Raw genomic sequence first — 16,503 nt, 5'->3', positions numbered from 1 at the left:
TGAAGAGTTGGGTGCTTCAAGGAAAAAGAGGGATTACGAAGATTGTAAAAGTTTCTGGCCTGGTTAACAACGAAAAACCCATTCTTAGTACCAGATGTAAACCTATCTTCTCCTTCAAACGGTCTAGTGTCCACCGCCGGAAAAGATGACGTCAATTGTGAACAAGCGGAGCAAATTGGTCAAAATATCCAAAAAGGTTTAGATGGGGTAGCAATTACTATCGCATCAATCAATTGTTCAAACCATTAGAATCCTTAATGGAAGTAAACAAAACAAAAAGTAGTGCAAGTGGTATTGGTTCGAAAGTCATGTTCAATAGGATGTTTGCCGTTGCTGAAAGCGAGGAAAGCCTTGAGCAATTTTTCGAATTCGAGTTGACTTCAGAGCCAATGTCGATGTTCAAGGAAGGCATGATGAGAAAGCCTGACAAACCCTCTCTTCGAAAAATTCTTTTGCCTGCTTCTTCGTCGCATGCCTTAGAGGAAATCAACAAGCAACTTCTATTATATCGACGGTGGTGCATTAGGCCTACTACATAAAGTTCGCTGGAAAAAAGGAATGAAGTTTTCGGAAGTTTGAAATTCGTATGTGAAATATATCCAAAAACATTATACCCATGCTGTAGTTGTAGGCCTATTTGATGTCTATCATGACAAAAGTACTAAAAGTCACGAGCACTTGCGCCGAAATTCCGTTCCACAGAGCACGTTTGTGAAAATTAATCCGAGCAATTCACTTCCTTTTACTCAAAATCGCTACCTCAGCTGCACCGAAACCAAGGCTGAATTCATCAAGTTTGTTTCTACCCTTCTGAGACAATCCGAAGTTGAAGTTCACAACTGCTCTGATGATTTTACAGTAACATCTACATTGAAAATAACTGATCTACACAATGAATATTGAAAAACGAAATGCACAAGAATAAAACTGCAAAGCAGAGGAAAAAGGCACATCGCATGGCGGTTAATTACGCGAGGCAAAATGCTCTGATGATGCTGACGGTTCCATTGTAGCGAAATCCCTTGATTATGCTCTTCTTCGAAAAGGTCCAGTAAATGTCATTGCTGATGATACTGATGTCTTAGTTACTATGTTACTGCATCATTGGAAGACTGACACTCATGATGATATTTACTTCGACCAAGGAGCGCTTCAACAAAGCCTGGAGAATCAAAGAAGCCAACCCAAGTATTAAAGATATTAAAGAAGATCTTCTTTTCCTCCATGCATGGTCAGGATGCGACACAACGTCATCGATATTTGAAAAAGGGAAAAAAAGTTTGCGAAAATCAGAAACGCTGAAAGAGAATTCTGCAATTATCAGCAATGTCTGGAGTTCCCAAAACGAGGTCGGAGAAGCCTCTATAACTGCATTCAAGATCTGGTATTGTGGCAATGAAGATTCAACGCTTACTAAACTCAGGTATGTATTTTTACATAGGGATTTTATAATAATGTTTACACTTTCAAGATATTGTCCAATTCTAGATACCCTGTATGTAATATTTATCTTTGTTTACTTTTAGATCATGACATCATCAGACAATTACATGTATATTAGGGTGCCACAGGCGCCCCTCAAAAATTAAAATTGCGTCCAATACACCTGAACTTTTTTTTGTATGTGACACTTGGTAAAAAAGCATATGTGAGAAATTTCAATAAGTTTTGATAAAATTTGGACGTGCAGATTAAGTTTAAAGTTTTTAAAGGTAAATTTTCACAATTTCAATAGTAAAATCCTCTCTAAATCATCAAAACTCAGACATTTCTTCTCAGTTACGGAGTATTTGAACTTCAAATACTTTCTGGTGAACTTACTCACTAATTTACAATCGTACAGACCATGTGTCAATTGTATATGTTCAACAATTTATGAAAAATGCCTAAAAATATGAGGTTTCATGCATTAGACAATTCTTCCCGCTTGCTGGCAAGCAGATCAATTTCCTCGTGCGATTTTGATGTATGAAAACAACCTGATGCGCTATCAGAAAGAGTTTGAAAATTGCTTTTAAAGCGTTGAAATATGGAAATGTTGGGTCCACTGCTGCTTTCTATTTTGAGTTCTTCCCAAACATGCGTCAGTATTATCTCCCCAATATGATGCCTGCATGCTGCCCAAAGTAGGTCTTTTCCAAGATGATCTTGTGTTTGGATACAGACCGCAGTTTTGTGGCCGTATTGCTACTTGTGGTGTCAAACACCATTGCAGCAAGACATGCAGTACAGTTCTAATTGTTTAACAATTCCATGCTTGCATTGGCTATTTGCTTTCCTTTTGGATCGGATGTTTGTGCAGGCAAATAAGGAACACCAAGCAGTTTTGAGCCTCCAATACCTGATAGTAATATCGGAAGCTTATCAACTTGCTTATTAGGGTTTGTTAGTGACTCCATCATTTTACCATCCCAATGAATGGTTCCAACTTCAGGAGGTATCCAACCTTTTTTAACCGCTTCAGAAATATTGAAAATCGTTTCAACTCTATACCTTTGAGCCGTCATGTGGTTTAAGTTTACGCGAATAGTTTCACCAGAACAACTCTTGATTAACGAGTGTAGTGTTGCAGATAATGCAGTTGGTGTTATTCTGTTTAGTAAACTTGTGGCCACTAAACCAGGTGATCGTAAAATGTCGTGTGGTACAAATATTGCGGTACCGGTTTTTACAACTCGACGGTGACTCCTTTTACTTCCTGTGGATGTAGAAGGCTCGGCAGTGTTAACTGCAATCACTTCATCACTGGTATCATCGCTAGAAGAAAGTAAAATGTTACTTTTGCTGCTGGATTCAGCCTCTTGACGTTTTATTTCTTTTTTTTCCTTTGCACTTCTGCTTCTTTTCTAGAATGTTTTCGTTTCAACATCTTACGCAAAGCATTGTCTCTCCCTGCCATTGACGCCTCTCTGGTAGTTTGCATGCTCCACAAAAATTCTTTATCTTCCTCAATTGACATCTTCTTCATTACATCGCGAGGCCAAAAAGGAAAGGTCAATTGAATTTCTTTTTAAATTCCTTAATCCTTTCCGATTGCTTTCCATCACTCCTATGGAAGTATTCCATCTGAATTTTGAAGATAAGACTCATTTCATCTCGAAAAGATTGAATTTTTTGAGCCATTTTTTTTTGGATGAATTGTTGGAATATTAGCTTTGTAGTAAAACGTTAAGATGTCCTTCACTGTCTCGTTTGCTGCATCTACTGATATTTGGATTTTCCTTTTCGTGGGATTTTGAGATTCAAGCTCCTGCTTAAAGGCAAGAAAGCTTAAAATCACTTGATGATAAGTTGGCAGTTTACTTCCCTTGATTTTCTGATCATCTTTCGTTGGAATAGTAGAAAGAAGATACTGTTTCTCAGCATTCTGAGACTGGCTGTTCATGATTGTAATACTAACCAGACCGATTTGTAAAAGCACTACCGTATCAATTATCATTAGTAGAATAACCTAAAAAACAATACAACCATAGGTTTTACAACATTATTAGCCTTTCCTGCAAGAAGCAAAGGTAACATAACCCTTTCTTACAGTAGGCTACCTGCCTTATCTTTGCTGTCTGCTATATTCTCCCAGATTAAGTCACAACTTGCATGGGTTTAATACTAAGCTTTCCTGGGCGCTGCAATACTGATTCAACAGAAGAAGAAATACTAAAGCCATTATTCCAAGACCCTGAGTGAGGTCAAGCCAGCTATGTTGATTCAATGTTGCAAGATGGTGAATCAATGTAACAGGCGCGGAGCTGTCATGCTTGACTTCAATTGAGATCTTGATTCTTGACATACTGGCACTGGTCTCCTAACCTAATTCTTGAATTTACCTTGTTTCAATGTTGAGAAAAAGATGAGAAATAGCAAAAAAACTGATGTTCAAACTAGGGAAATCCCCTAATTTTACTGTATTTCAGTTTAGACTTTCGTTTTCAATCTGCACATCCAATTTTTGTCCAATCTCAATCAAACTTTGCAAAGTGCCTTAATATGTGAAATGTCACACCAGAAAAAAAGTTCAGGTGATTTCGGCCACATGAGGGCGCCTGTGGCACCCTAATGTATATGGCATGCGAAGGGATAATTGCACCGAAAAGCTACCACCGAGCCAAAGAGCAGCCTGCTTCCATGGGTTACGTCTTTAGAATTTAAATTCAATGTTTGTGAATGGGGATGGAGAAACAATAGCAACAACGAACTTGTCCCAATAATGACGGATATGCCTATAGCACCAGAAGCATTTACCAAAGTAATTAGATGCAGATGTAAGAAATCAACGAAAAATCCATGTGGAACGAAAACTTGCACCTGTCGCAATTATGGAATGGCATGTGTTTCTTCGTGTGGTGAATGTCATGGTGTGGAATGTAATAGTAGCCTATAGGCTAGTAGCCTAAGTATGCTTCAAATACAAAGATAGTTTCACATCTTTTTCGTATCTAAGTAATAATTTGTATGAACGACATATTCCAGAGACTAGACGAAAAACTTAAGAATGAAGACTTTTTTTCACTTTTGCGTAACGTCGATGTTGGTACCGAAGAAAAAGAATTCTCGTACAATGACGATATGAAACGGGACAAGACGAGGAGGAAAGCAACATGTTTGTCGTTTTTGATGATAGCTTCAATTTACATTTCGCTTACTTTGTTTAATTCTCGTTATAGAATATAGAAGAATAAGTCCAACAGTGACGAATAATTTCAAATTTGCCTGAAATTGACAGATTTATCCTTTTGCTTAATCGGTAATAACTCTTTTTCTGTACATTTTCAGGGTTCTTGTTAATAGAAAAAGTTGTTCCCCTTAAAAAAAGCTAAAAATGATGTATAATATGTCCTATTTTGAAAAACTTAAAATTTTCATAAAGGGATTGTGACGTCATTTGGAAAATGGGTCCAAAAGGGGGGTTCCCATTATCCGATTGATGGGGATTTTTTTCTGAGCCATCTGCATAATATGGGGAAGGTCTGAGAAAAGTATCAGCTTGATAAAAAAAGTTTCCCACAAACACCACTTTTTAAGCTCCCACGACTGCACTATAATCCTACCGCGCATGTGTTTTATGCTCGTTGTTTCGAGAAGTAGCCTAACATTCTTCAAATCGCCAGCAAACCAAAGATACCGGATTCAAAAGGTTTCTGAGGATCGACATCGGACGCACCAAGATCTTTCCTAATCCAAGCTTTGGGCTACCCCAAGTGCTTCAAAACTGCAATTATGCTGGGATTAACACCTAGCAACGTCACTTCTGTCATTCCTGATGTTAAGTTGTAGCCTACATCTGTACAATGAGAAATGTATATCTTCCTCAGACCTACACAATTTTACAACACACTGAGCCTCTATTAAACCGGTCATCACCAAAAGCATTGACAATCCCTGCTTTTCGAACTCGACCGCTTTTCCGTGGTGGTTACATTCATTTGTAGGCCTACAAGATGACGCAAATTCTCTGATACGTCGAATGCTGCATAGCAAACTTTCCAATTCGATAAATTAGAGCGAATTGTCGGTACCGTACGGCAATTCTAATCTAATTTGGTAAAAACTTGTTTGCTCTAATTGTAGTTCTTATCCAATCTCCAGTTTTGCTAATATTTTTAGTTTGTCCAACAGTATTTCTTCGCAAATGGAAGGATAGCCTACTGCGCTCTTATTAACGTTATATGAAGAAAATGCAATAAAACGATCAAGATCAAAGTGTCATTCCATCCCTTGAGCAGCAAAGTCATGAAAAATTCGATTAGCCTAATTTACTGACGTTACAACTTACAATGTATAACTTATTATGTTTTGGCGCTCTGATGGTGGAATGACACTTTGAACCTTAGCTGCCACATTTCTACTATAATTCGTGAAAACTTGGGTAGCCTAGCTCTAATTCTAATCCTAGTCTAATTTGTAGGCTAAAAGCTTAAATCAGTCCAATTATAATATAATTTCGAAAGACTACAAAAATTCTAGTTGTCCAAATCTGTTGCATAGCTAATTTCGCCATGTAATCAAGCGGCGATGTCGCCAACTCGCCACGGTATCATCAATACAAACTTACTGCTAGGATGACCAAGCCATAAAACAACAGGTTTGTTTACTCGTCTCAGCATTTGTTTGCGTTTCCTCGTTCAAGTTACAATCTCGAAACCTTGTTCCCCGAAAGCCTTGCCGCTAATGAGACTCAGTTTGTGTGTCATCATCTCAGTGATGTCGTTATCACACCCCGCAGTCACAAGGACATCCTCCAGCAGCGAGAGGTAGATTGAAAATGGGACCTACCGCTGTAACCTCTCCAGTCTCCAATGTTTCCACATCAAGATAAATAGGAGTTGTTGAACACCTGGCCGGATGACAAGAGCAGTGACCGCACAGCTCAACCACGACACTCAGTGAGTCATACAGGACTAACACACAGCAGAGAAGGTAGCATTGTTAGATGGTTGGTCGTGTTATCAAGCGATGACTACAACGGTAGGGCTACCATATGTCCTCTTTTAAGAGGATTTGTCCTCTTTTTAGAAGAAAAATAAATTGTCCTCCGAGGACACCCAAAAATGCTCAAATGTCCTCTTTTTTTTTACATTTTCTGTTTTCTTGCTAATAGGCTATTTTCTACATGATTTCATTGTTATGTGACTTTTTGGCAATTTCCAACCATTTCTGTACCAATGCAACATGCTGATTTTCAAGAAAACATTGACGTACGGTATTACTGTATTTGATCTGCCGTTCTGAACAATCTTAAACGTTCATTGAAACATACTACATTGCTTTGCGATTGTCTTTGGCAAAGTAGCCAAATAGTGATCAGCGATGAGTGCAAGTGGAACTGCAAATCCAATGCAACAATTGTGAGGAAATTTCCTCATTTGAGGAGATCTGATCAACAAATTTATGAAAAATTGGGACAAAATAAAAAAAATGGAGTAGGCTAAATCAGTGATGAGCAACCTTTTTGTGACTGTGGACCATAATTTTTTTTTAGAAATCTCTGTGGACCATAGCCTTTTTTGTATATCAGATTTATAAGTAATGAATTTAACCAAACAATTACAGTAGAACTCGGTTAATCCGGATTCGATTTGACCGGCGATTCCATCCGGAATAGGCGAAGATCCGGATTAACCGAGTTCTACTGTATAAGCAACAATCTTGATGTTTGTCACACATTAAGTCATAATTACAAGCAAAAGTTTGATTCAATCTTAATCTTACTGTATCACGCTTATTAATATCAAGTCGGTTTCTTTTTTTACAAAAAATGTCATTAATAACAGAAAATCCAGCCTCAACTAGCCTTGTTGTTGGAAAGGATATGATGAAAGATTGTACAATTTCGTAAATCTGTGGATTGGAGTTCATTATTTCAGTATAACCAAAGACACCTTCCCTTTTTATTTTTGTAATAAGCTGAACATTTTCTTTCATGTCTAACAGCTCTTCACATATTTTTGGATTAATATTTTCATTTGGTTCAAAGTTTGAAAGATCAAGAACCCATTCTGGGATATCTTTTTCCAGAATGTCTTTAAACCGTCTCTGACAGTCTTCATGGAGACTTTCTAAATGGTGGTAACAAGCGTTTATACAATTTTCTGAAGGATTACTGATTTCTAAATTCTTGAACAAAGATGTGTTTTTCTTTTGAAACAGATTTTTCCAATAGCCTACATCAACTTATTCATGAAGCCCTTTATTTTCTGGATGGTTTTCACTAAGTCAGATTTTCTTCCTTGTATTGTCAGATTGAGTTGATTGATAGCTTCGAAAATATCACTAAGATAGAATATTTTTTTATAACAATATCGAAATAACTTTACCGACAGTGTGTGTGTCTTGAATTATTTTATCTGTGGACCACCGAAAATTCTCTGTGGACCACCTGGACCACTTGTGGTCTACCTGGACCACGTTGCTCTTCACTGGGCTAAATCACAAAGAAATAAATCCTTAAAAAAATTGCAAAAGATTTGACATATTTACATTTTAAGCTTCTCACACTTTTACAATAAATTATTGTTTTACCCAGATCTATTTTGTATTGATTCAGCGCTTGTAGACGTTGCTGATTACCGACATAGGCTAATAGTTTGGTTAATTTGTCAAGTGAAGCAAATCGAAAAAATATCCAATGAGCATAACATAAATATTTATTTTAAAAATAAATTGTAGCGTGGATGCTTACAACTTATGTGGGTGCAAATGTAGAATGAATTTAATCTATGATGCAGTCACAATAGTACAAGGAAGGTAACAGCCTTTTAGTTGAGTCTGTCCTTAGCATCTCATTAACAGCTGTAGGTTTATAGCCTACAACTTCAATTATACTTCAAGCAAGTAATTTTATGATTTCGTTAAAGCTGATACCTTTTTTCTGAAAAAAGTTAAGGCATGGCTACCTGCAGATACTGCTTGATTTGTCACATTTTTATTACATTATCACATCACATTTTTATTTTGTCGCAACAAATCGGCTTGCGAAAAACAAATTTGTCTGGGTATTTTTTGTTTGTTTTTTTTGCTGTAACTTTTCCTGCATAGGCTACGCCTATAATTATCCAAATAGATGTAAAAAATTCTTCATAGGCTACGTAACATTCTACTTGTAGGCTATTTTACCCGCTGGTGAAACGTGTCCTCTTTTTAGGCGATGAAAATATGGTAGGCCTATACAACGGTGAAAGAACAACTTTGATACGAGATCTACTGATACTACAACAATGCTAACAATGAGTCTCAACATGCAATGCGCGATCTAGTTGTTAAAAAGTTGCCGAGTGAAAGCAATATAGTCGTATGCTCCCATTACGCTGATACCGTGAGAGTCGTAGTAGGGCGGCATGCTGTTGATGCAGTACTCCGCTTGTTCCCTGCTCAGGTTCTGCAGATATAAACAAAGTGTCACAGATCTCATGCAGCTTAAAAGCCGTGTCTTCGTAGTTTGTTACGCCGATGACAATACAAGCAATTTTACGTAAGTTAAAGTTGAGATGATCACATCTCACCTGCATCAACTCGTCCTTGGTGACGTATGGCTTCCCATCGACGCTCAAGGCGAGGAAGGCGCTCTCCACCTCCCCGCTGGACTTGACATTTTCCGTTTCTCGGCTAATCATAAATCCCATGTATTCTTGTAGCGACACGTTGCCGTCCCTGCAAACGACGTCACAATGTAGTTCTACAATTACATGCTGTGGCCAAACGCCATAGAGACGTCACTCCCGGTAATCCTCGAACTAGCAGCAACCACCGTTCTTGGGTGAGGAGAGAATACAAAGAGGATACACAATCTACTAACCTGTTGGGATCTACCATGTCCAAGATAGCCTGAAATTCTGGGTCCTCTTCGCCCTCTTCCACCATGGGGAGGTCGTACCCGAGCGACCGGAGGCAGGATTTGAACTCATGATGCTCGAGACGCCCTGTCTTGTCTTTGTCGAAATGCTTGAACATCATTGAGAACTCTTTAAGCGCTTCCTCGGTAACCCCAGTCATGTTCCTGGTCAATGTTGGTGAAACTTAAAGCGACATACACGAGCGGACACAAGGATCCTCATATTTTTCAAACAATTTTACTTTTAAAGAAAATGAAAGGCTATACCAGCAAACATCTGTAGTATTGGCCCATAACGCAAGATGAGGATCCACATTCCACAGTGGAGGCAATCTTACTTTTAGTTTTTAAATAAGTGTAATTTTGCTCATTTTGAATTTTATTTATGACGTTGCAAGTTGTGTTTCGTCACCAAATTTACTATACTGTGAACATAACCAGACCAAGCACCTGGCTTGAATCTGCTGTTCAAGGTTATGTTGCATCCGCATCCCTAGCTGCTCCAGCTGATCCCATTGTTGCGCGAGACCGAGAGCGGAATGCTCAGTGTAAGCGTTATCCAGGATAAGGGACTCCTCCAATGCGGACGCCAAGTCCTCAACCTGCTTTAGTTTCGTCTGAAACATCGATCATGTATAAGCAAGCGATGCTTCATCAACCTGATATACTTCCACAACCTAACTGTTCTGTGTATTTTCAATCAGAACAATTAGAAGCAACGATTCTTACAATTAAACCATTGGATGGCGCTTACCTTACGCTTTTTCACTTCCTTTGACTTGAGCTTGGTCGCTTCGAGCTGCGATTCGAGCGTTCCTGACTCCTCCACCATGCTCGCCCTGAACACAGCAGGATCAATCGATCAGAAAATAACATAAATATCACAAAAACTGCACTTTGGTGTCCAACTCAAGCAGTGGTTCTCAACAGGGGTCAGCGAAGCGATTTCAGGGGGTCCGTGAAATTTTTCTAGTTTGCAGCACGCTTGATAAATTACGAAATTTGAAAAATTGTTGTGCTTTATTCATGTATTACAGTGATTCTCAAACTGTAACCTACGTTGCAACGAACTGGTGCGTCGTTTGAAATTTCAAAAGACATCGCATAAAGGTTTAGTTTACCAATTAAAAATATTATATGGACGAAATAAATTTTTTAATAAGGCTATGTTCAACTTAATTCTTTTGACACAGGAGAGTGTTGATCAATGCTTAACTTAGAAATGCAAACGTTAGTCAACAGTCTATCACCACTCACAGTTTAGCAATGACTGTGATTAAGAACGAATTATAAACGACTATTGATTACAAATAAAAAAAGGGAGAAATTCTTTGCAAAGGTCGCAAACATTCTATTAATTTTTGATAAAATTTATAGAAAAACATTAAATCAGCATATAGATTAATGATTTTTGATCCAGTGTGCCAACATATAGCTCATAACATAACTGCGTCAATGTCATCAATCGTCATAAGTGCGTCGCGAGTTCAGCAAATTCTTCTAAGTGTGTCGCTTCGAAACTTATGAAACATTTGACTCCATTAGGGCATGCAATATTTCCAAACTTCAGATATTTTTTTAGGGATCTACCAAGAAAAAAAGATTGAAAACCACTGAAAGAGTGTATCTAAGCGTCCAGATGATCATGTCTGGAGATGTGAGTCGTTTTTATTTGCGCTTATTTTTTTTCAATCCAAAATTTATATGTTACAAAATTTGCACTATTGCATCTCTGAAATATTAGTTTTGAAATAATCAAGACATCAATAGGTTACCAAAATAAAATTTCGCCACTAAACTTTTCGTTTGACTTCATCAGTGATCCAAAAGGAAGCGTAGTGTGATAAAATACAGTAATGAAAAAAGTACAGAGCATCACACTAAAATTGGCAAATTCAAGTTTATTAAATTTGAATTGAAAGAACTTGAATTTGTCAATTTAGTGTGGTATTGTCTGCATTTTATCGATAAGTTCTGCATCACTCGACTAGACTAGACTGTAGAATGTAGATTCCCCTATTAGACTTTAAAGAACATCATAATGCTCATCATAATAGGCTATATGCAATGAAAGAAATGAACAAACAAATAAAAGATATGAAGACAATCAAGAAAGGAAGTTGGCTGTTAACATGGTCACCACTGGGACCGAATAGTCCTCATCATTGGTGACACCTGAAGTGGAGTGGTTGATTGATTAATACCGTTTGCTGAGCATGTGACTACACTCCTGACTTAGTCAAAACTGCAGCAAACTAAATATAATAAGTCATTTAGCAGCTATACTCCAACAATTGCTACTCGGAAAATGTATGAAACGATTGGAAATAGTTTAAAAAACAAATAAAACGAACAAAAAATGGGTAAAAAAAAACGACGACTAAAAAACCGTTTTTAACCATCCCTAATCATGCCACCACAATTGCAGAAGCAGAAAGTATTCAAGTTTTCAATCAATGACAAAAGTTCATGAAGATATTTCTATACAAACATAAGCGTAACAGAATGGTTTGCATGGCCAACATGGAAATGGCTTTAAGTTAAATTCCAATAAAAACTAACTGGTCGAGGAAGCACCTGGGATAAAGGACGTCTTCCAGAGTGACGATATTGTAGTGGAGAATAGAGAAGACGTGACGGTAGCCAAGACTGGAAAAGAAAGCGTCCAGAAAAAACCAGTTAGAGTGGGTTAGAAAGAATCTTAGGTTTAAGATGTCTTCAAATAATGAATAGGTCAGTGTGAGATAAAACGGATAAGCTAGGGTAGTTTAGAATGGATAAGTTTAGGTGAGTTAGAACTGATAGGTTGGGGTGCATTAGAACGGATAGGTTTGAGTTGCTTATAACAGATGTTCGGTTGGACTGAAACAGATAGGTTGTGGATTAGAACAAATAGGTTACAGTGCATGAATTAGGGTGGGTTAAAACGGATGAGTTAGGTTGAACTAGAACAGAAAGGTTAATGGGGGTTAGAACTACGGTTTCCAAATGCCCGGTTTTAAAAGAATTCCGGAAAACCCAAAAATTCACCCAATCTCGGGACCCAGGAAAAAAACGATACTTTTTTAAGTACAATAATATAAGTTGGCTACCTGCTTAGAGCGTCCGTTTTCATGTCAGGAGATTGAGTTTCAACTCACGATCGGTTCAATATATGAAAGCTACCATTTTTGGAGTTCAGTATCAAGGTGGTGCGGAGAAATAAATACGGTTTCGTTCAATTTGCGTTCGGTCTTTAATCTAGCAGTGAATCATGTACAGACAAGAAATGGCCTACACAGTAAATACAATGTAGAAACTGGGCGACACCGCAGTCTGGGGTTTTACCGTACTGATAACAGTAAATCAAGATTGTAAAAATACAAACAGTAGGGCGCATATAGTATACTGAATCAATAAAAGGAAAAATGCATCCAAGCTTGTTTTATTTATTTTTGATGTAATAACTGCGTGAAAACGTAGGGCATTAATAGGTTTGTCACTTAGTCGTGATCGCAGTTTCGCGGAAAACAATCTTGCTGCAGAAAATGCTCATTCTGGTGCCACTGAAGTTGGTGGGATGCTCAATAAAGCATTGAAAAGCTGCTCCACTGTGCTTGGTCTTTGTCTAATAGCTTTCAAGAATCTCATATCTTGCTTAATCATGGCTAAAAGCGGGCTATCGTTAAACACTGTTACGAATTGTAGCCTATGTGTGAGTCTATGGAATACCTAAAGATATGTGGTAAAGCCTTTCAGAAAGGCTATCACTTTTTTGATCGCTGTGAACCAGCTGGATTTGGTTGTTGAAAAAGACAGGATTTTTTACTCAAAAAAACCTGGAAACGGGAAATCAAAAGTCCACTAAATCCGGGAAACTCCCGAAACCGGGATCCCGCTTCTTAAACACGATAGGTTGTAGGCCTGCTGGCAATTCTCTATAAACAATTTCCAAAGGGAAGACGACAAGTAGAATTCATCAGTTTCCAAATTCCTCCTTTCATTTTTCAAATCAAAGCAAACTAATTTTATTACAGTACCAAATGCCTGGTGAACAGTCTCTCTCTGTTTTTACAAAGCTAAAGTGTTGTGTATTTTGGTTTATTTACATTAAAATTATGCACACTTCTTTTGTTCCCTTCAGGTCTTGGTTGGTTGGTTTTGAATCTTTATCCTCGGACTGACTAAGCCTTGATTGGTTATTCCTGGTAGTTTCGCATACTCGTAGAGGCTTTTGGCGCAGGGCCTGTTACCGAAATTGGCAGAGTGAAGTTTTCCGATTGTTGAAGTGTTGTTGCGGGCGAATTATTCCATCCATTAGATGCCGCTGAATGGAGAGCAGTCCTGAAATGCGTTGTTCAAGCACACATCCCGAGAGTAGAACTTGCGCCGCGTGATCTTGAGCAGGGCGCGTAACCACTGAGCTAACGGGTCTTCTGTTTTGCTTTGTATTCATCCTTATGCTTTTGTTAATCAGCGCTTCTCGTTTTGAACTTATGCTTTTAGGTTACTAATGCTTTTACGGCAAGGTCAGGGTATTCCGGCAAGTACTAACAAGCACGGCAAGACTAACAAGTACAAAAGTTTTGCCTCCAGTAAAAAAAAATGGCGCACATGTACGAGGCCTCTAACTGAAGATGGCCATGTACTACAGCCTACCATCACTCGTAATTTATGAGCTTTTAAAGAGCATTGCTAGTCTTAACAAAATAATGTAATAAGAGCATTGCTGCGTTGCCAGTCTCAACAAACTCAAGAAAGTACGCCAGGTATAGACAGGTTGTAGCAATTTTTAGTAAAGAAAGGATGCCCAGTAACACACATGATTCGATTAAAGAGATTAATTTCAATTTTACTAAATTTTTATCGGTGATCTTGACCACTATAATTCTGAACCTTTATTAAACTTGCAAAAATATACGAACTTTTCGCGGACCAGTAACAAACTCCTCGCGGACCGGCACCGGTCCGCGGACTAGAAGTTGCCAACCACTGCATAGAATATCGCAGAACAACGCACCATCAAAATGCCGATGCCTTAAGCTGTCTTCCGTCCAAAGATGACCCAATTTTGACGAGAAAGTGCAGATATAGATATTGCTTGCACAATTGATACGTTGGACTCGCAGGTGAGTCATTCCAACTCTTCCACCTTGCATAATGAAACTTCTAAGGATCCGTTTCAGGATCCTTCTAGGAAAGATAAAATTATTCGCTTCGTACATGGATGGCCTGCGAAGTCAAATGCTAAAGATCCAACCGAAGCACGCAGTGCATGAAACAGCTGACCAGGAGAGCAGTTTACTGGCCCAACATGGATGCAGACATTGTCGACCTCTGCAGAAAATGTATTGCATGTGGTGAGCATCAAGCTGCACCAAGCAAGGCTCCTGTCCACCCATGGATAGCTCCAGAGAAGCCTTGGAGTCTTCTTCTCTCGTGTTGTCGTTATATGTCAGGGCATCGGTTGATTAGCCACTGCCTGGTGTCGTCATCGATAGAAACTAGGCCTTCCATACCATGAGGTGGTGTGTATAGCCGGCAATCCTTGATAATGTGGGCTGCCGTCTGCATTTCACCACACTCACAAGCAGCACTCTCTGCCAAGCCCCAGCATAACATGTCTGCACCAAAGCGTCCAACACCGGTGAGCAAACGGTTGATGAGGCCATGGCCCAGCTGGTTCTAGGGCGGGGATCTAAATACTTGGCAAATCCTCTGCAGAAAATGTATTGCATGTGGTGAGCATCAAGCTGCACCAAGCAAGGCTCCTGACCACCCAAGGATAGCTCCAGAGAAGCCTTGGAGTCTAATTCACATCGATCATGCAATTAATATTTTAGTTTTAATTGGCTTATTGTTACCGATTATTGTAGCCGATATTCGTTTAGAAGAGGACTTCGCCCATTTTGGATACCCCCACTCCATTGCCTCATGCAATGCCACTACGTTCTCTTTGAAAGAATTCCAGAACTACTGTAAGACTAAGAGGAATAGTACATGTCACTGGAGCACCATACCATCCAGATGCGAATGGTGCTGCCGAGCGTTTGGTACGCCCTTTCAAGCAGGCTTTGAGAAAATCGTCATTACCACCTAGAAGTGCGGCCACTCAATTCTTGATGCAGTTTCGCTGTACGACTAATGCCAGTTGTTACTCTCCTAGTGAGTTATTGAACCACCGCCAATTACGTACGAAAATAGATATTTTACTTCGTTCTTCATCTCAGATCACGAAACCGCCTACGAGTCCTCCACCTCGGAAACAAAACCGAAAATCAATAAAGTTCGATATTGGTGATCTTGGTTATGCTTTGTACTTTGGTTCCAGACAATCTCGAAACCTTCGTTCGGTTTCCGCCGTCGTGGTGAAGCGACATGGGAATCATAGTTTACAGGTTCGAGTGGACCATCGAGGTGCAATATGGTGGCGCCATATCAACCAGCTACGTCCACGTCACGTCTCGCCGAAAAACAGGGATCCAGATGAGGCTACCTTCACGTCGTCATCGACAGCCGACGAGGCTCCTCTTCCGTCAACTCTGATTGCTATCAAAGACCCATCCACGCCAGTTGCTACTGAGGACCCATACACGCCAGTCACTACTGAGAATCCAAGGATCCATCAACGTCATCGTATCAAGGACTTACAGTGAGGCGGTCAATGAGAAGACACCAACCACCCTTTGTTATGGGTTGTCATAAGTTTGTTGGGGAGGTGACGTGTATTTTGGTTTATTTATGTTAAAATTATGTACATTGTTTTCGTTCCCCTCAAGTCTTCCCTTTTGCTTTGTATTCATCCGCATGCTGTTGTTGATCAGCGCTTCTCGTTTTGGGCTTACTTTGGAGGTTTCACACTCTATCTTGGTTGTACAATTTTTTAATAAAACAGAACTCCAGTATGACTCGTTGCATGAGTTTAAAAACACAACATCAGGTATTTCATAATTTCATCCAGAAGACAGAAGGGATGTTGAGACAGATGTAGAAAATGATGTAGGTCCTGGTCCAATTCTAACAATATTTTGTTGTGCTTTTCCTGCAAAGACTTGGGATCGAACTGAGCGACGCCACTGCGACCCATCTTTGCCACAAATAAACTGCCATTACCACCACTGCTATCTGAAGCACCCGGACCATCATTTGTGTTTGCAGTTGCTATCTCTTGATCAGAATTTTCATCAGAATCAGAAGAA

General features: G+C 39.1%; 1 protein-coding gene across 4 annotated transcripts in view; it reads right to left on the bottom strand.

Annotated features, from left to right (window-relative positions):
* Positions 1-8,400: 8,400 nt before the first annotated feature.
* The window catches only part of LOC145767323 (spectrin alpha chain, non-erythrocytic 1-like), a 203,849-nt gene continuing 195,746 nt past the window's right edge, over positions 8,401-16,503 (bottom strand). For all 4 annotated transcript variants that reach the window (XM_082579123.1, XM_082579120.1, XM_082579121.1 and 1 more), the window contains 5 exons: positions 10,080-10,164; positions 9,776-9,942; positions 9,290-9,490; positions 8,997-9,144; positions 8,401-8,872 (listed from right to left, as the gene is read on the bottom strand). In XM_082579123.1, coding sequence (XP_082435249.1) covers positions 8,747-8,872; positions 8,997-9,144; positions 9,290-9,490; positions 9,776-9,942; positions 10,080-10,164 — 727 coding nt within the window. In that variant the 3' untranslated portion in view covers positions 8,401-8,746. The remainder of the gene's footprint in view (positions 8,873-8,996; positions 9,145-9,289; positions 9,491-9,775; positions 9,943-10,079; positions 10,165-16,503) is intronic.

This window comes from Aplidium turbinatum, chromosome 3 (assembly GCF_918807975.1).
Source record: "Aplidium turbinatum chromosome 3, kaAplTurb1.1, whole genome shotgun sequence".
NCBI lineage: Eukaryota > Metazoa > Chordata > Ascidiacea > Aplousobranchia > Polyclinidae > Aplidium > Aplidium turbinatum.
This window is presented reverse-complemented; position numbering and strand designations above follow the sequence as displayed.